Source organism: Acomys minous (genome assembly GCF_964271855.1).
Source record: "Acomys minous genome assembly, chromosome: 14".
NCBI lineage: Eukaryota > Metazoa > Chordata > Mammalia > Rodentia > Muridae > Acomys > Acomys minous.
In genome coordinates this window covers 34546901-34567884 of record NC_140496.1, presented here as the reverse complement: position 1 = coordinate 34567884, position 20984 = coordinate 34546901, and the positions used below count along the sequence as shown (strand labels likewise).

Sequence of the window (20984 nt, the reverse complement as noted above, 5' to 3'; positions counted from 1 at the left end):
TGTATAACTAAAACTCCCCAGGAACAATAAATGCAGTCTGGAAATCCATCCCATCGAGACATTTGCTCACACATTTGGAAACAGCCATGAGCACTTCAAAATCAAGTGCACCAGATGCTCAGGTAATCCTGCAGTGACAGCAGGAAGGCATTTTCCCTCATCCTAGCAGGACAGTATGGAAACTGTCTTTTGAAGAGACACAAAAACACAGATGTGCTCTCTCCTCCAGCCCAGCAAGATGCCCAAGGGAAAGAAAGCCAAGGGGAAGAAGGTGGCCCCGGCCCCCGCCGTGGTGAAGAAACAGGAGGACAAGAAGGTGGTCAACCCTCTGTTTGAAAAGCGGCCCAAGAACTTCGGCATCGGGCAGGACATCCAGCCCAAAAGAGATCTCACTCGCTTCATCAAATGGCCCCGCTACATCAGACTGCAGCGGCAGAGGGCCATCCTCTACAAGCGGCTCAAGGTACCTCCCGCCATTAACCAGTTCACCCAGGCCCTGGACCGGCAGACAGCTGCCCAGCTGCTTAAGCTCGCGCTCAAGTACAGGCCAGACACAAAGCCTGAGAAGAACATAAGGCTGCTGGCGCGAGCGGAGAAGAAAACCGCTGGGAAAGGGGACGTCCCGACTAAGAGACCACCTGTCCTTCGAGCAGGGGTCAATACAGTCACTACCTTGGTGGAGAACAAGAAGGCTCAGCTGGTGGTGATTGCCCATGATGTAGACCCCAATGAGCTGGTGGTCTTCCTGCCTGCCCTATGTCAAAAGATGGGGGTCCCCTACTGCATCATCAAGGGAAAGGCCAGGCTGGGGCGGCTGGTCCACAGGAAGACTTGCACCACTGTTGCCTTCACACAAGATAACACGGAAGACAAGGGTGCTCTGGCTAAGCTGGTGGAAGCTATCAGGACCAATTATAACGACAGATATTTCAAGATTTCCTTGAGGTTGATAGGTGAATAATATTCCAGTGTGTAAATATACCACAGTTTCTTTATCCATTCTTCAGTTGAGGTACATCTAGGTTGTTTCCAGATTCTGGATATTACAAATAAAACTGCTATCAACATAATTGAGCAAATGTCCTTGTTGTGTGATTGGAGAATCATTTGGGCATATGCTCAGGAGTCGTATAGATGGGTCTTGAGGTAGCACTATTCCCAATTTTCTGAGAAAAGACAAGATTGATTATCAAAGTAGTTATGCAAGTTTGTAATCCCACCAACATAGGAGGTGTGTTGCCCTTTCTTCACATCCTTGCCAGCATGTGATGTCACTTGAGTTTTTGATCTTAGCCATTGTAAGATGGAATCTCAAAGTTGCTTGATTTGCATTTCCATGATGACTAGGGACATTGAGCATTTCTTTAACTGTTTCTTGGCCATTCAATATTCCTTTGTTGGGAACTCTCTGTTTAGTTCTGTACCCCAGTTTTAATTGTATTGTTTGACTTGGTAGTTTTTAATTTCTTAAATTCTTTATATATAATTTGGATATTAGGGGATATTAGCCCTCTGTCAGAAAGAGGTCAGGTTAGTTTTTTAAAGTGATGCTGTTATAAAATGGGTCCATTCTCTATTTTTCAAATGTTTTTAAAAATAATATTGGAATCTTCACAGAAAAAAATCTGTGCACTCAGCATTAAAAGTACAATATTTTGAAATTTTTATTTTGGTTATTGGGGCTATATGTAATTCTTGCCAAGACTGCATAAAACCCAGTGCTTGTAACAGAATTTATTAATGTGTCAGGAGAAAAAAAATCCCAGCATGGAAAGCATACGAAGAGTTTGTGCCTTCAAGAAATAGTGGATAAGCCTGCAGTGGTGGCACATGCCTTTAATCTCACCACTTGGGAGGCAGAGGCAGGTGTATCTCTGTGAGTTCAAGGCCAGCCTGGTCTACAGAGCTAGTTCCTGGACAGCCATAGTTGTTACACAGAGAAATTCTGTCTAACCCCCCCCCCCCAAAGGGTGGGATAAACAAAACCATTTACAGTAACAAGAAAGAGTTATAAATTGGGATATTGGAAAGTAACCACAAGCTATGAGACACATGGAGAAAGGAATACAGAGGTAAACAAATATTTTCTTCTAAATGTGGACAAAGTGTCTTGTGATATCCCCAGAAGACCAGATGACCATCTGATGGGGGTCTGAGAGGACAGCCTATCAGTCTCTTTCTGGTAAGTCACTCTTGCCTGGGTCATGGGATTCCATCACTATTACACCTGGGAAGGGTCATCTCTCAGTCAAAAGGCCTTTCTTTCTCTGTACTTTGAGAAAGAAAGATGAATAGAATCCAAATTGGCCATAATGTGGGTCTCTGGGTATCATTTTCTGAATCCCAGCAAAATATCAATAGACTAACAAAATGGCAAAATATGATAGCAAAGAGCAAGCAAGCCTTTCTTTCTTTCTTTATTAAAATATTTATTTATTTATTATGAACACAGTGTTCTGCCTGCATGTACTCCTGCAGGCCAGAAGAGGGCACCACATCTCATTATAGATGGTTGTGAGTCAGTATGTTGTTGCTGGGAACTGAACTCAGGATGTTTGGAAAAGCAGACACTGCTCCTTAACCTCTGAGCCATCTGCCCAACTCCACCTTCCTAGTTTTCGTACCCGGTTGTGAGAAGTCATGATATGGGGTCTTGATACTACTGGTCTATATGACAAATACCAGGCCAGCCAGGGCCACATAATAAGACCCTACCTCAACAACCAAAAGTTAAATAAAAATAATAGTCGCACTTGAACAAATCAAAATAAATTCAGTTTATCAGTCAGTAGTGTATGCTCAATTTTCTTAACCAATATATTTTATTAACAACTTAGTGAGCAAGCATATGTCACTTACAACCCGACTAACCAAAACAATAGCAAATGAGGATTAATGGACACAATAACAAAACTGTAAGGATATCAGTTCCGAGGAACGATACTCCTGGCACAATCTGGAAGATTTCTTCTGCTGAATCCTAGAGTAATCAGAACCTGGAACCTCAGCAGGAGCCGGAGCCCCCAAGCCTTCCCTCAAGCAGTTCTCTCTAGGAGCGTCTTGAACTGCAATGATGAACAGCCAAAACTATCGCAAGTCTCCAAAAAGCCCCGCCTCCAGTTCTGGGCTCATTTATATATCTCCTCCCAGAGTCTGGTCACAGGATCTTTTTTTTTTTTTCGGTTTTTCGAGACAGGGTCTCTCTGTGTTAGCCTGGGCTGTCCTGGACTCTCTTTGTAGACCAGGCTCGCCTCGAACTCACAGCGATCCGCCCGCCTCTGCCTCCCGAGTGCTGGGATTAAAGGCGTGTGCCACCATGCCTGGCCACACAGGATCTTTTCAACTGGCAACAATTAAGGTCCCGCATGAGGTGGCTGGTCTTCTAGTGGATTAACCTCACCTATCTCTCACAAGACCCTTCCAATCCTGCACTTGGGATCCTAAAACACAGGTTTATCTCTCCTTCACAGTAGTATTTTCAAATGTCAAAACAAAGCTCAAATTGCTAGGAAAAGTGGAAGTTCCCTGTGGTGCTTCCATGTCCTGCAACACTCCATATCAGAGAATATTTGGTATACTAATGAAATAATGGCTAATGGTATTAATTAGTTATTGATATGATAAAATTAAGTAAACACTGAAAGTCATAGGAATATATACTGATTATTCCCAGTGCTAGAGATGGAAACTACATTCCTGTCCCTTCTCGACACTTTACCACTATCCTACAGTCTTTGCATTGTTCAACCTCATATTTTGAAAATTATAAATATATATGTGCATATATACATATGCCGCTGTGGTTATGAGTATCCATCGTTAAAATTAACAACCTTTGATAGACATTTACATTTCAAATATTACTAGCCACACACTGCGCTCCTGGAGCACAGCGACAAGCCGACACACAAAAGGACCAAGCAGCTGCTCCCATCCTTACCTTCGACTTGGCTTTGCTTCTTGGCTACGATCTTCTTCTCATTTTTGAATGTGCTCAGTGTGACCCTTCTCCAGCTGCTTCGGACTTGCTTTCAATGGACAATTTCTTTCTGCCAGTCCTCCTTGGAAAGCTAAAGGAATCTCCCTTTGGCCTCTGTTCAGACTCCAGCCAATGCCGGGCTCCTGCCGTGCAGGCCACAGTTGCCTCCAGTCCTGACTGCTAAATGGAAGGGATGCAGCCTTGGGCTGTCGTTCAAAGGGATGGATGGCAGTTACCTTTCGAATTCGCTCAGCGGTTTCGAAGGGCAGCGGGGGTGTTAATGCTCAGAAGCATCTGCTTCAGCACAGTGGAATTACTGTCTAAGGAGGCTACTCAGCATCCTCTGCTTCCCAGGTCTCCAGGCACCTGGGCTCTTTTTCTAGGCTGCCATTTGGCTCCTGCTGCCCCCTAGCGGCCACAATGATACATTCCCTAGAAACCATGCTCCTGCCCTCCAACCAATCAGTGCTGTTTGTGCTGGGACTCTGGCAGGGAGAGAATGGCTCTTTCTGCCTTAGACTACCTAGGCCAGGTGTGGGTCCTGTGGTGGGAGGAGACAGCACTCATGAGCCTAACCCTGGCCTCTGCTCTTGGGTCGTCCTGGAAAATGTCTGCTTTTGTGGCCAAGCCGAACAGGTCCCTGTCATCCTGAGGTTGATGAAAGCATTTAACTGGGGGACTGCGTACACTGTCAGAAGATGAGGCCATGACCATCCTGAAGGTGAGCATGGAAACAGGCAGACATATGGCTGGAATAGCAGCTGGGAGCTTATATCATGAGAAAAAAACAAAGAGGCTGATAGACACACACACACACACACACACACACAGAGAGAGAGAGAGAGAGAGAGAGAGAGAGAAAGAGAGAGAGAGAGAGAGAGAGAGAGACAGAGACAGAGACAGAGACAGAGAGACAGAGAGACAGAGACAGAGACAGAGCGACAGACAGAGAGGCAGAGACAGAGACAGATGTTAATGACTGTTTTACAAATGTGTGTGTTCCCGGGATGGCCGACGAAATGGACATCATTAATGTGAACCTGAGCCAGTTAGGCAGCAGCTTAGGAGGGGCCGGGGTCACAGGGCAGCCACAGTGGCACAGTGCATGCAACCGCGCGGGTGAACCGAGGCTGTGGGCCCTCAAAACCTGCCTGCCATCGCTCTTGGCGCTGTAGACCTTAGCAGAAACCAGCCTGAACCATACAGCACACCTAACAGCTCCCTGACAAGTAGCAGCAGGACCTGTTCCACAGAGGCTTCTGGGATGGAGCCGGCATGGAGATGGGTGAGAAGCTGCTGGTGTCAAACGTCGGAGTGCCAGACGCTGGTATTCAGGAACTCTTTGCTGAATTTGGAACGTTGAAGAGAGCAGCTGTGCACTAAGGTCACTCTGGATGAAGTTTAGGGACAGCAGATGAACGGAAGCCCAACGCCCTGAAGGCTATGAGCAGTATAACGGTGTCCCTCCGGATGGCCATCCTATGACATCCAGCTTGTCACATCATAGCGTGATACACAGGGAAGTCCAGCACGAAAGCATTGATAGAGGTATCATGGCAGGAAAACGTAGATCGGGGGTTTTGGTGGCGGCGACACCAGGAGAGGAACCCGTGGAGGCAGCCAGGGAAGAGGTAGAGGCATTTGCGGGAACTCAAAGCAACATCTTTCTGCTGAGGAGCTGGATGTACAGCTGGATGCTTAGAAGGCAAGGATGGACACCAGCTAAACAGCTGAGCAAATCCGCACGCGTAACTGGACTCAGGAGCCTTGGCCATGATCTCTAGAGGGAAAAATGGCAACTGCACTGTGTGGGCAATGGTGGGTTTGTTTCTCGGTTTTCCCCCCACTCTTTGAAAATAGGGTCTAAAAACTCACGTAAAGGCTTCCTCCTTCCCTTTTAAAATTCTAAAACAGACCTGTTTTGTACAGAGTTATTTTTGAAGTAAGTTTTGCTGATTGCAGTTGGGGAGAATGTGTCACTTTCACTTTTGCCATAATAAAATAGAAATGTGTGCAAAAAAATAAAAAATAATAAAAAATAAAATGTCGGTGTTTGTTGTGCTTTCTCTATTCAACTGGCTAGCACCCAAATAATTGAGTCTGGCCTACTATATTTGTGTAGTAAGCTTGACTGCACATGAACTGAGCAGTGTTAATCTTCTCCTCACACTCTGTGCTAATCTGGCTTCTTCCCAGTGTGAATCCCCAGACACTTGCACTGTATGGATGTCTCTGCTCCAGCTGCTCATTTCTCATGGAGGCTGCTGGACCTCTGCTGTGGATGAATCCTCTAAGTCCTCTCTCTTCCTTCTCCTTCCTGAGCTGCCAGGAAGTCCATTCCTATCCCCTGCTCGGCTTAGTGATTGGCTGTTAAGCTGTTTTAATGGTATTAGGAGAGGACAATTGGGGAACAAAGTTTAGACAGCTTGAAGACAGTACATTCTCAGAACAAAGATTGCACCTAGCTTTGGGGGAGGGAAGCAGAGATATAAACATTTGAATCTTTACACAGTACACATTGACATAATGTCTTTGAGAGAAACAGAAGGTGGTGTCCAATTTGAAGTGAGGATATACCATGTGTGTCTCTATGGATCTGGGTTAACTCACTCAGTATGATCATTTCTAGTTCCATCCATTTGCCCACAAATTTCAGGATTTCCTTGTTTTTAATAGCTGAGTAGTATTCCATAGTGTAAATGTGCCAAGTTTCTTTATCCATTCTTCCACAGAGTGACATCCAGGTTGGCATTCCAAATAAGGCAGCTATGAACATGATTGAGCTATGGCATCCATCTTAAGGAAAAAAGACACCTAGTTAAAAGAAAACTGATTGTATCATAATGCTAATTTTAATTCTTATAAAAGTTGTTGTTTGCGCACATTGTTTGCTCTCTACCAGATAGACGAAAATGCTGCCTTGAGTACACATAAGGTACTTAATGTTCCTTTTTTTTTTGGTTTTTTTTTTGGTTTTTCGAGACAGGGTCTTTCTGTGTAGCCTTGGCTTCCTGGACGTGCTTTGTAGAGCAAGCTGGCCTCGAACTCACAGTGATCTGCCTGCCTCTGCCTCTCGGGTGCTGGGATTAAAGGCGTGCACCACCACGCCCGGCTCTACTTAATGTTTCTTATATTCTCTTCTAATAACCATTTTAACGTTAATATTGTTAAATGTGTTGACAAAACAGGACATATTGGTGGTACATCTCCTACTCCTGGTCTTGTAGTAATGAGGCTGACCCATGAGAATCAAGAGGTCCAATGGAGCCTTGACTAATAACTGACATGCAAACCAGGCTGGATAACAAACAACATCTCAGAGGAATTGTGAAAATATGAAAACTAAAACCAGGACAACAACCCACCACCTTTTCTCAGACATCACTACAGGAAAAGTATGATCACAACCTGACTTATACATAAATGAACAATGGACCACTTAGATGATGGGATCCCATTCTATACACTGCGGCAGGAGAATACCTGTCACCACGGGACAGTGCAGTGCAAACAGAAGATGAACCAAAGGCACAGGAAGCATGTAAGGATGTCCTAATAAAGTCTGTAAATGAATTTGCCACGTGATATCTAAAGTCTTTCTCAAAGCATTCATACAAATGGGGTTTTCTCATATATGAGTTCTTTCCTACTGCCTGACATCAAAGGTGTTAAAATACTTCAGAGCTAGGGACATGGCTGAGCAAGTTCATTCCCAGGGCCAAGGTGAGGTTTTTGATAACTTCCTGTAACTCCTGCTAAAAGAAGATTAAAAGAATTAATCCTCTTGGAAACCAGCACACAGGTACACACATGCTCAGTCTCTCTCTCTCTCTCTCTCTCTCTCTCTCTCTCTCTCTCTCTCTCTCTCTCTCTCTCTCTCTCTCTCTCCCCCCCCTCTCTCTAACACACATATACACACACCTGCACACTGACATTACATAATAAATTAAAACAAGTAGTTAAGCAAATACTTTTACCCATGAATGTTTTTCTCATTCGTTCCTGTAAGTCAGGTGTTGAGGCACCTAAAGGCTTGCTTACCTACAGAGTTTTCCTGTATCATGTATTGGTTCATGTAACAGAGAGCAAGCATGTAGGCTTGATGTCAGAGAAATCAATCCTTCTCAGTTGGTGGTATCATTAGGGAAGACTTAGGAAATGCTGCCCTGCTGGAGGAAATACATCACTTGGCATCCTCAGCTTTCTCAGTTCCCACACTCTGCTTCATGCTGCAGGTGGAAGGTGTGAGCTCTGAGCTTCCTGCTTGGACCCCCAATATGTCACACTTGTTGCATTGCTGCTTTCACAATGATCCCATATCCCACGAACCATAAGCTGAATTAAACTTATAAATTAACCTTACAAGGCAACTTATAAGTTACCTTAGACATTATGTTTGGTCACAGCAACAGAAAAGGCACTAACACACAACATAAAGTTTTACACTTGGATGCGTTATTTTAGGTAATTGAAGGGAACTGTGAAAGCTAAGTGAGTTACCTTATTGTTAAATTCACCGGGCGCTGTCCATAGGAGTTTGTAGTCCAAAGATAACAGAGAGGGGCATCATGCTGTTAGAATAGGTTGTTGATGCATGTCCCATTCTTTTCTCCATAATTAATATTTTATGTAACTCAATGGAAGTCTGTACGCTAAAGATCTTACCAAATACTTTCTAGTCATAGACTCCTGACAGTAGGAATCTTTTCAGGTCCTCAAAAAAACTGTGATATGCAAAGGCTTTAACACACTGATTACACACTAAAGGTTTTGTGTTTGTTTCTGCTTTTGGTTTTTCGAGACAGGGATTCTCTGTGTAGCCTTGGCTATCGGAGACTCATTTTGTAGTCCAGAGTGGCCTCAAATTCACAGTGATCTACCTGATCCTGCCTCCCAAGTGCTGGGATTAAAGGTGTGAGCACACTAAAGACTTTACTATTGTGTACAGAAACCATGATGTGCAAAATATTATCACACCGACTACAATTATGGCTTTTCTCTGCAGCACGACCACTTCTAAATATTGCCAAGACTACTGCTACATGCAAAGACTTTACCACATCGCTTATTCCTATGCACACATCTCCACTACATGTTCTTTCTGCATTAGTAGGTAAGGGTGCTGTGAAGAGACTTTACCGCATGGACTACATTTGTAAGGTTTCTCTCCAATGTATTTTCTTTTATTTATTTGAAGACGACAGTGGTTTACAAATGGTGGCAACAGGAGGGGAAAGCCTGTCTCAAGTATTGCTTTTTTAGCCGGGCATGGTGGCCCACGCCTTTAATCCCAGCACTCGGGAGGCAGAGGCAAGCGTATTGCTGTGAGTTCAAGGCCAGCCTGGTCTACAAAGCGAGTCCAGGACAGCCAAGGCTACACAGAGAAACCCTGTCTCAAAAAAACCAAAAAAAAGTATTGCTTTTTTGTTGTCAGCCTATGTCTTCCCTAGTGTTACTATTCCTGCAAACAAACATGACCAAAAGGCAAGTTGTAAGAAAAGTTTATTCAGGGTACACTTCCAGATTGTATTCTATCACTGGGGCAAGAAGGCATGGAAGTCAAGCAGGGCTGGAAACTGGAGGCAGGAGCTGATGCTGAGGACATGGGGGAAAGCTGATTAGTTTCTTGCTCTCCTTGGCTTGCTCAGTCAGCCTTCTTCGAGAAGCCAGGACCACCAGCCCAAAGGGGGCAACACCCACAATGGACCTTACCCCATGGATCACTAACAGAGAAAATGTCTTACAGCTGGATCTCATGGAGGCATTTTCTCAACTGAGGTTCTTCATGCCTGATGACTCTAGCTTGTGACAAGTTGAAACACAAAACCAACCAACACAGCCTCCATTTAATCCTAGGTTGAAACTAAGCTCAAGTTCCCAGGTCCTAGGAGAGCTGTGGACTTCACAATAGCTGACCAGATTCCATTAGTCATCTTTGTACCTCAGTGCGGTACAAGGCGGCTCTGTTGAGGAGAGGTCCTTGGGATTGGGAGGTCTTGAAGCATTGGTGAACAGAGATGGGCAAGTGACAAACAGAACAACTCAAAATTGAGTGTATTTTGCAGCTAAGTAGTCTCAGTTGTTAAACATACATCTCAAAAGCAGGGGGGCTTGTGGTTACCTTTTCCCACAGAGCAGATTCAAGGAAGTCAGTGAGCAATCAGGCACACACAGTTCAGGTGCAGAATGCAAAGTTGTTGTGTTGTCATCTTTTGAACTACAACTTTGAATGAAACAATACAAGATACAGAACACACAGCAAAGACATCATTACTTCTACCTTACTGGCTTGGGATCAATATGTATGTGTTCCCTTAGTCCAGGGTCAACGTTCTACGCCTAACAAAACCTGTGCCTAGCACCTGTGTGCCAAGACAGATTTTTCCTTTTCTTTAGTTCCATCATCTCACATCTGAGCATCATTATTTGGAATTTTTGAAATACACTTTCTTTGTAAGCCATAATATAACTTATTAACTAATGATTAATTTCTACTTACGCCTCTTTCAATAAAAGGAAGTGAAGCAGAACTACTCTGGACCTGGTCAGCACCTGGCTGCAATCCTGAGTCAGGGTCGGGTCGTCTCAAAGTAACGCTCCTGATAAAATGTCCAGATTGGGAGTGCAGTAGAGGTAAGAAGAAAGAACAGATTCCAGCACAATGAGGGAAAAGAACTTCAGGTTTTCTCCTGGCAGAAACATAAGCGCCAGTCCAGGACACTCTCACCTTTGGAGGGGTCGTGGTCTCAGGCCTGTGTAGTATTTGTAATACAGACTCCACTGGAGGGAGGAGTAATAACTCTTCCTAACCAGAGCTTCTCTTACTCATCTTTTATTCCTCAAGACATAATGCCTCTTCTTAATCACACACATACACACTCTAAATAAATAAAAATAAAAAAACCCAAATGGGTATGATTGTTTAGACTGTAAACTCTATATTTGGTGTCAGTTGACATAGATCACCTGCATAAGGAAAGCCCCTATCCCTAATCCTGATGGGTGGCAAAATGTAGCTGTAACTTGCCTCAGATGATTATGGTTTTCAAGTGTAAAAGCTCTGTAACATTCTGGCTCAGGAGTGGAGGTCTGTGTGTTGTAGTTCAGCTCCCATGTATGTTCAGTGGCCCTGATCAATCAGTAGTGCCTTGATTACTATACACTCTTGTGTGTTTCATTGACTTTGGGAGTGTGAGTTGTGTTGGATCTCAGCAGACCCCATAACACAAAGGCCTTACCTCATTCTTTCCATTCACAGAACTTCTCTCCAGTACAACTTCCTTCATGATGATGAGCACTATAGAAATGTACATTGGCATCACCATGTAAATACTTTCATTAGGTTGTTCTTCCTTATGAATTCTTTCATGATGGAATGTACAAAAGCTTCATCATATTCACTGCACTCATCATGTTTCTCTCCTGTATGAATTCCTTCATGGTTTTGAAGATGCCTGCGACATGCAAAGTCCTTACCACATTGGTTACATTGATAGGGTTTCTCTCCAGTATGTGTCCTTTTATGTATTGAGAGACTACTGTGACATGCAAAGGGTTTACCGCATTGAAAGGCGTTTTCTCCAGTATGTATTCTTTTATGTCTTTGAAAATGACAGTGATATGCACACTTTCTACCACATTGGATATTTTCATTGGGTTTCTCTCTGGTATGAGTTATTTTATGTATTTGGAGACTAATTTTTTTTACTACACAGAACCTGAATTTGAAACTAAGTTAAACATACAAATGGACATTAAAGCTAATGGCAAAGCATTTTGGGAGCTTAAGGCAAGATTTCATCTAAATGAATATAGAAAAGTGCTGAAAAGATGTAATTTCAAATATAGATTATGCAGAAATATGAAATGCATCAGTAACTTAAAGTAGTTTTGAAAGCCTACAATACTGGGGAAAAGAGGCTTATGATCTTAATGCCTGCATTAAGACAGGCGGAAGCCATGCAGAGTTAATGATGAACTCACTATTTACAGAAGGATGGCAAAAAACATTCACACCATGTGATCATGTTGATTGCCGGACTGAAAGCTCTTAGCTAGAAGCAACAGAGAAAATGTACCAACATGTTACTTTAGAAAATAAAGGGTCATTTTAATAAAGTATTTCTGATGGAGGAAATAAGGCCTTAAGTGTAAGCATGTGAGCTCTACAACACCAAATCCCAACCAATCCATTCATAGTACTAAATATACAATGTCAGCATGGACTTTTAACACATTATTCTTTTTAATAGTTCAAACACAATCCTTACCATGCACAACTTCAAATATAACAAATATTTTTATTTTGAGACACAGGGTATTTGTTTATGAATTATAAGACCTATATACAATGAAAGACATACCTACACAATCAAGATTCTTAATATACTTCTTAAATGCAGTGACATTCTTCAGACTTTTTTGAATTGACCACATCAGTTTTCAAAATGTATTTGGAAACTGTTATGATGTCCAAAGTTGGATATGTTCACAGGATTTCCCTCCAGTGTGTGTTCTCTCAGGCCTTTGAAGATCACTGTGACATAAAAAGGCTTTAGCACATTGCTTACATACATAGGGTTTCTCTCCAGTATGTGTTCTTTCATGACACTGAAGATCAAGGTGCTGTGCAAAGGCTTTACCACATTGTTTACATTCATAGGGTTTTCTTCCGGTGTGTGTTCTTTCATGATTTTGAAGATAACTGTACTGTGCAAAGGCTTTATAGCACATTGCTTACATTCATAAGGTTTCTCTTTAGGGTGTGTTCTTATGTAACTTCATTGATAACGGTGCTGTGCAAAGGGTTTACCACATTGCTTACATTCATAGGGTTTCTCTTCAGTATGTGCTCTTTCATTACTTTGAAGATGAATATGCTGTGCAAAGGCTTTACCACATTGCTTATATTAATACGGTTTCTCTCCACTGTGTGTTCTTTTATGTATTTGGAGGTTACTATGATGTGCAAAGGCTTTACCACATTGCTTACATTCGTAGGGTTTCTCTCCACTGTGTGTTCTTTTATGTATTTGGAGATTACTGTAATGTGCAAAGGCTTTACCACATTGCTTACATTCAAAGGGTTTCTCTCCAGTATGTGTTCTTTCATGAGTTTGAAGAGTACTGTGATGTGCAAAGGCTTTACCACATTGCTTACATTCATAGGGTTTCTCTCCAGTATGTGTTCTTTCATGAGTTTGAAGAGTACTGTGATGTGCAAAGGCTTTACCACATTGCTTACATTCATAGGGTTTCTCTCCAGTATGTGTTCTTTCATGAATTTGAAGATGACTAAGCTGTGCAAAGGCTTTATCACATTGCTTACATTCATAGAGTTTCTTTCCAGTATGTGTTCTTTCATGATTTTGAAGATAACTGTACTGTACAAAGGCTTTACCACATTGCTTACATTCATAGGGTTTCTCCCCACTGTGTGTTCTTTTATGTGTTTGGAGATTACTGTGATGTGTAAAGGCTTTACCACATTGCTTACATTCATAGGGTTTCTCTCCAGTGTGTGTTCTTTCGTGACTTTGAAGACTACTGTGATGTGCAAATACTTTACCACATTGCTTACATTCATAGGGTTTCTCTCCAGTATGTGTTCTTTCGTGAGTTTGAAGATGACTGTGCTGTGCAAAGGCTTTACCACACTGCTTACATTCATAGGGTTTCTCTCCAGTATGTGTTCTTTCGTGACATTGAAGATGACTGCGCTGTGCAAAGGTTTTACCACATTGCTTACATTCATAGGGTTTCTCTCCACTGTGTGTTTTTTTATGTGTTTGGAGATTACTGTGCTGTAGAAAGGCTTTACCACATTGCTTACATTCATAGGGTTTCTCTCCAGTGTGTGTTCTTTTATGTATTTGGAGATTACTGTAATATGCAAAGGCTTTACCACATTGCTTACATTCATAGGGTTTCTCTCCAGTGTGTGTTCTTTTATGTACTTGGAGATTACTGTAATATGCAAAGGCTTTACCACATTGCTTACATTCATAGAGTTTCTCTCCAGTATGTGTTCTTTCGTGATTTTTAAGATGACTGTTTTGCATAAAGGCTTTACTACATTGCTTACATTCATAGGGTTTCTCTCCAGTATGTGTTCTTTCATGAGTTTGAAGAGTACTGTGATGTGCAAAGGCTTTACCACATTGCTTACATTCATAGGGTTTCTCTCCAGTATGTGTTCTTTCATGAATTTGAAGATGACTATGCTGTGCAAAGTCTTTATCACATTGCTTACATTCATAGAGTTTCTCTCCAGTATGTGTTCTTTCATGATTTTGAAGATAACTGTACTGTACAAAGGCTTTACCACATTGCTTACATTCATAGGGTTTCTCCCCACTGTGTGTTCTTTTATGTGTTTGGAGATTGCTGTGATGTGCAAAGGCTTTACCACATTGCTTACATTCATAGGGTTTCTCTCCAGTGTGTGTTCTTTCGTGACTTTGAAGACTACTGTGATGTGCAAATACTTTACCACATTGCTTACATTCATAGGGTTTCTCTCCAGTATGTGTTCTTTCATGACTTTGAAGATGACTGTGCTGTGTAAAGGCTTTACCACATTGCTTACATTCATAGGGTTTCTCTCCAGTATGTATTCTTTCGTGACTTTGAAGATGACTGCGCTGTGCAAAGGTTTTACCACATTGCTTACATTTATAGGGTTTCTCTCCACTGTGTGTTTTTTTATGTGTTTGGAGATTACTGTGCTGTAGAAAGGCTTTACCACATTGCTTACATTCATAGAGTTTCTCTCCAGCATCAACTCTTTCAAGTCTTTCACGATGAAGGTGATATGCAAAGGCTTTATCACATACAGGATATTCGAAGGGTTTTTCTCTTGTTTGATTTCTCTTCTTCCTGCAAAGATAATTGGCACATGTGAAAATTTATCACTTTCAGTACACTTATAAATCATTTATCTGTATGAATTAATTTTAAAATATGGTCTAATGATAAAAAAGAATCAGATCTTATCACTTTGTTTCCATTTATGGTGCTCCCCTTCTTTGGGGGTCGTTTTGAGATTTTGAAGATATCTGTGATGTTCAGAGCATTTATTACATGGTTTACATTTGTAGCATTCTTTTTCTATAGGTTTTCATATACTTAAAGAAAACAAGAAGAACTCAGAGCTTTACCACATTGATTCCATTCATAAAACTCTCTAAGGTGTGAGTTATACATTTACAAGGTGAACCAGAACAAAAAGAATCTTCACATTCCTAGTATTCATAGGGATTTCCTGCATCGTGAGTCTGGGATGGTTCCAATGAAGTTGGAAAACCAGTGAACTGAAAACTTGCATCACATTCAGAAAGTCTACTCAAAAGTGGGGACTACAACATAGCTTCTGTTTGTTCTGGGACACAGAGGTACTGTGCTTCTTTTAATACCGCTTTGCTCACATGGCCTGTATCCATTGTGACATAAGATATAGCTATTAAAAGAAGAATAACAAGTGAAAGGGCTCCACATTGCCGTCACACACTTTGATGTTTGTTCCTCATAGACATGTGGTGTAAGAATTAAGGTTTCTCCACAACAACCTTCTTGACTCTCACAAACTGTCCCCTCACTAAACTGCTTTACTATGGACTATGTGCTTATTAGAAAGTGTTGAACATATACTTATCACTTATCCCATAGGTATACCTTCTGTGCACATTGAGATACATGCTACACATATAACACGCTATGACACTAAGGGAGCCAGGTGTGGTGGCACACACCTTTAATCCCAGCACTTGGGAGGCAGAGGCAGGCAGAGTGCTGTGAGTTCCAGGCTAGCTTGGTCTACAAAGTGAGTCTAGGATAGTCAAGGTTACACAAAGAAACCCTGTCTTGAAACAGCAAGAAAAAAAAAGGCCTTCCTGGACATGGTTTGTGAGAATGTATTCATCCCCAATACACATAAAGCAGTGCTTTCCTTTAAAATATGCAGGACATGTTACATTTTCTTGGCATGCATATTCATATCAGCTTGCACATGAGATTTACCTTTCATATCTTCTTGACCTTTGACACTGTTCTTCAATAGTGTGGTCTCTCCAATTGTATCCTAAAACATAGTACCAGAAAATATATGATATATCTTTGGAAATTAGGTCAAAATTACGATACTCCCTTCAGTGAATCAGACAACCATGCCTGACTTAATCACCTCATCCCTCCTCACTTTCAATTCAAATTACAAAACAGCATCAATACCAAAGAAACAGTTTCCCTGTATTTTAAAAATTGAAAACAAAAAATTTTGTCACAGTCTTACCTATAGTGGTGAGATTCCAATAGGTCTCCAGCATCACATCTTTGTAGAGATTTTTCTGGGAAGGATCCAGCAAAGTCCACTCTTCCTGAGTGAAGTTCACATGCACATCATCCAAGTTCACTGCACCCTAAAATGTCCCATACATGTGTCGAACAGGAAGCATGATAGTGACCACACTGGAAATGTATAATTCTCTGACATAGAATTCATATAATTCTGGGCATCTTCCACTTATTTCCTGACACAGAAGCGCTAATGTCCTCAGCAGGTCACGTTAGGTGACTTAGGTCACCTAGGAAATAGAATAAGATTCTTCTGTATTATTTTTGAACTCTTTGAATAGGATATAGCCTTTCAAGAGAAATAAAAATTAACAGATAAGGAGAGAGAGAGAGAGAGAGAGAGAGAGAGAGAGAGAGAGAGAGAGAGGGAGAGAGGATTGTGAGAAGCATCAACAGTCCTGAGGCTACATCAGAATAACTGTATGAACTATTACTGAAGACAAAAAAGAAAAGAAAAAAGGACAAGCTGGTTTACTGGATCATCTCTTTAATAAGAGGGCTCAGGAGGCAGAGGCAGGGTCATCTCATTGAGTTGGATGACAGACTGGTCTATGCCATGAGTTCAGGGACACACAGAGGTAGTTATTAAGACCTTGACTCCTATACAAAACTCAAGGAATGAAACAGAAAGACCCCAGAGGACTTTACTGAAGTTCCTACAAAGAATTGCACACTCACTCTAGTTCTGTATTCATCTTACAGATTCCTGAAGTGCCCAGCTTAAACTGTAACACTGATAAGATCGTACTAACAGGAATTGCATTTTACACATGCACAGATTTTTGGGAACCAGCCAAAGAAACTAATTCTCAGTACTCTCATTTTTGTTTTCAGATTCTAACCATAAGGATGAGAGGCCTAGAGCATCTCCATGCCACCCCCATTCTGTTGGAAGCCCCCTACTGTAGATTTCCCCTAGTTACAAAAAAAACATTTCTTGGTCAAAACACTTAAAATATAAATTGTTGCATTGTGAATACAGCCTTGAAGAAAAAGCTCACTTCCCTTCCCATGTGTTCCCTCCCTACTATAGCTTCTGCCTACATCCTGGCCAAGCCTGTACTCAAGGACAACTTCTCCATCTTGTTGGCAGGGCCAATCAGATTCATATTCCCAGGTCCAGAAGCCATTCCTATCCTGATTGATGGAAACTTCCTGGCTCAACCCTTGAGTCAAAATATGATTGGACAATGTTCCGGCTCCACTTTCTCCAGCTTTTTGTTCCCATCCTTTAAAAATATTGGACAGTCTCTGTTCAAGGATGCGGTAAAGATCCCAATGTGGCCGCCGCCCTGTGCTCAGGAAATAAAGGGTTCATTTTCAGTTGCTCTATCTAAAGTGAGTTTTCTTGGCTTCTATCCCAAACACAACAAGATGAATATATTAGCAATATAAATGTTGACTTCATTTTTGTTCTATTTTTCCCTTTTTTTTCAAGACAGTGTAGGCTTCCCTGTCCTGTTCTTCCTTTTTAGACCAGGCTGACCTTGAGCTCACAACAATCCACCTGCCGCTGCCTCCTTGAAGGATGGGATTAAAGGTGTGCTCCACCACACCTGGCTGCAAGGGTTGGTATTAAATGAGTAACAGGGGCAGGAGAAATGTCTCAGCAGTTCAGAAATCTTGATGATCTTGCAAATAATTAGCTTCAATGGCCATACTTACATGGCTGCTCACAACTACACTTTATTCCAAGTTCATGAGTTCTGAGGCCACCTACTGACTACTGTGAAGTCCAGGCACACATGGGGTGCACTGTAAACATGTTTTGGTTTTGATCCCAAGGGTGGGATGAGAAACTGCCTTGTGTGAGGGTGTTTGGTGTTTGTCTGTTGCAAAAAGAACGGCCTCATGCGGGGAAATGTTCTTTGCCATTTGAAAAACATCCTGTATGGACTATGGGAGAGTAAATACAGTCCAAATCAGAAAGATCAATCCCTTTTGCATCACTTTATATTGCCTGGCTGCTCAGAATTGCTCCTGCCTTGAGATGCTCTTCAACAGAAACGCTTCTGAGAACTCTGCCAGGTTTCCGCTGTTGTCACTGCAGTCACATTTGCTGAACTTTGGGTTTGCTATTTAATAGGTCAGCCGAATCCTGATAGCTAAGAGTGGAACCTCCCTCCAAGGAACTGAGTGTAAGAAGATGACCTCCATAGTCCCTATCAGCCCTTTTCTCTCCTAATGTGAGGTGCTGGGTTGAAAGGGTGAGAGAGGCATTAATGAGTCCCAAATAAAGTAGGATTTTAAAAAAATTATTTACTTACTATTATGAATACATTGTTCTACCTGCATGTACACTTGCAAGACAGAAGAGGGCATTACGGATAGGTGTGATCCACCATGTTGTTGCTGGAAATTGAACACGGGATGTTTGGAAGAGCATGTGGTGCTCTTAACCACTGAGCCATCATCCCTCCAGCCCTAAAGCAGGTTTTAAAAAGATCAAAGCCTACTGTGCATATTCATGCCCATAGCCAAAGACTCATATTCAGTCAAAAAATTTGAAGACAAACACAACAGGTAGGAAAAATGCCACACACCTGCAATCTAACAATTCAGAAGGCTCATCGAGTATTAATGTTAGGAATACACGCTATCCTGAGAAAGAGAATATATAGAATCTGCCAAATTTCAATATCCAAGATGTGGATGAAGGACAGCACAACAGCATGTGCTTGACAAGTACAAGACCCTACGTTCCAGGCACATCAGACACTAATATACATGAAAAGAAACCAAAAGACAGCAAAGTTGGCCCATATCTAATCCCAGAACTCTGGAGAGAGTCAGGTGGACCTCTAGCTGGAGGTCAGCTTGGTCTACATAATTACTTTCAGGACAGCCAGAGCTAAACAGTTTGTCTTCAAAAACAAAAACAACAAAGCTAACATTAGAACTACATTCGGCTAGCAAAATAGCTTAGCACTGAAGAGCACTTGCATCCACTGTATCTCATGTCATTTAGCAAGACTCTACAATGGTGAGGGCTTGAGCAGGGTACTGAGTGATCAGTTTCAACCACAGCACAGTAAACACAAAGACAGGAAGTAGGTTGAGTCTACAGACACTCAGTTCACATCCTGCAAGCCACAAATCACAAACAAGTGCTCAAAGACATCATCCTTTCTGGGAGTGTTTGTGTTTTTATTCCATCTGACTCTTGTCACCTTGGGCTCATGGTCATCCCATGATGAAAATGCATTTAGTCAACTTCAATGATCTGAATAGTCTGCAACAGCCTGGACACTGTCCAAATGTCCAAAGTCTCTTCTGACTCTCAAGACAATCTCTTGATGGCCACATCTTGTCAATTCAGAAAACAAGCTACAACTTTCTAATCTTCACTGGCATAGGATAGCCCTTCCCATTCCAAAGAGAGGAATGCGTGCTGAATGAGGGAAGATAGGACCAAGGCGAGAAACCATGATAGAAGGCAAAGAACAAATCCTCTAAGTCCGTCACAGGCCTTCAGTCTAAAAGGGTTTAGATGTCCCTATCCCTGAAACCGGTCACACATCTCTCAGACTGGTTACTTCCACTCCCTACATGCATCCCTCCATGGCTGACTTCTCATAGCTCAGTTAACTCAACATCTTGTGGTCTCCAAATACAACCCAGGCTTTTTTATCCTATGCCTTCAGGCAATGAACTCTCACAGTCTCCTCACTGGGGCTATGACTCTGGAAATAGAGAGCAGAAATAGCGCTGAACTGAAACCACAGAGGAAGAAGCCTCTTCCTTCCAGGAACAGTATAGCATGGGTGGGTGGTGCTGTCAATTGGGCTTCTATATTGGGATGGATCATACCTTGCTTGGACCACAGTTAAAGCAGGTGTTGTATGAAGTTGCTTCCTGGGACTAGAAATAACTTGGCCCACCCTTCCCTTAATTCAAGACTTAAGAGGATCAAGTGTTACCCTTAGGCATCTTCTTAGGTTTCCAACCAGAGCAAGGGCCTGCCCTGGAATGGTGACCACCTCCTTGAAAGTTCCTGCCTCGGTTTCAGCATTGGACTGCATCTGATACAACCTACTGCTGTTCTTTTTCTACAAACCACAAACTTTGTGTTTATTTCTACACCATTTGTCACTTTTTTACATTGTAGTCCTTATGAGCCACTAGTAAAAATCATCCAAAGAGTCAATAGTCCACTTAGAAAAGTAGCCCATTATTTAAAAATTCTGCCTTACTCACTTTCTCAGGGTAGGAGAAGATTAACAAAGATTTTGGACCCAAATATCACACAAATGACCACTAGCTGAAGAATTATGGAGTCTATTTTCTACTGAAATCCTCTGGCCTGGACTTCCTCTGTCTGCATTACTGTCAACACTCCTGATCATCCAGGTCCTACAAGAACAGCTGATTAAACTCTGTATACACATGTCTATGCCTTTGCCATCTCTAGTCCTGATGTTTTCCATATTCATCCAAAAGAGACCATCACCAGGTTCTGTCCGGCAGCAGCATCACTATTTGTGTACCACTTTTTTTTTTTAAACTTGCTACTCTGCTGCTGTGATTGAATCTTCTAACTTAAAGAAACTCAGGTAGCAAACGAGTTATTTGGATGGTTCTGTGCAATCACAGCCCATTGTTTCAGGAGCTTGGGATACAAACTCATGCAAAAAGAAATGAAGTAAATAACTAT

The 20984-nt window shown here is 42.0% G+C and overlaps 2 protein-coding genes across 2 annotated transcripts; one reads left to right on the top strand and one right to left on the bottom strand.

Annotated features, from left to right (window-relative positions):
- Positions 1–204: 204 nt before the first annotated feature.
- Positions 205–961, top strand: LOC311583110 (large ribosomal subunit protein eL8-like; the record flags this gene model as incomplete). Its single annotated transcript, XM_084756427.1, has 1 exon — positions 205–961. Exon 1 carries the CDS (start codon positions 212–214, stop codon positions 959–961), a length of 750 nt encoding a protein of 249 aa, XP_084612553.1. The 5' UTR covers positions 205–211.
- Positions 962–12458: 11497 nt separating this feature from the next.
- Positions 12459–16286, bottom strand: LOC311583826 (uncharacterized protein). The gene is made up of 3 exons (XM_084757739.1): positions 16269–16286; positions 15998–16058; positions 12459–14857 (listed from the first exon to the last, which is right to left on the bottom strand). The coding sequence occupies exons 2-3, from the start codon at positions 16002–16004 to the stop codon at positions 12750–12752; spliced, it is 2115 nt and encodes a 704-aa protein (XP_084613865.1). The 5' UTR covers positions 16005–16058; positions 16269–16286; the 3' UTR covers positions 12459–12749.
- Between the last annotated feature and the right edge of the window lie 4698 nt (positions 16287–20984).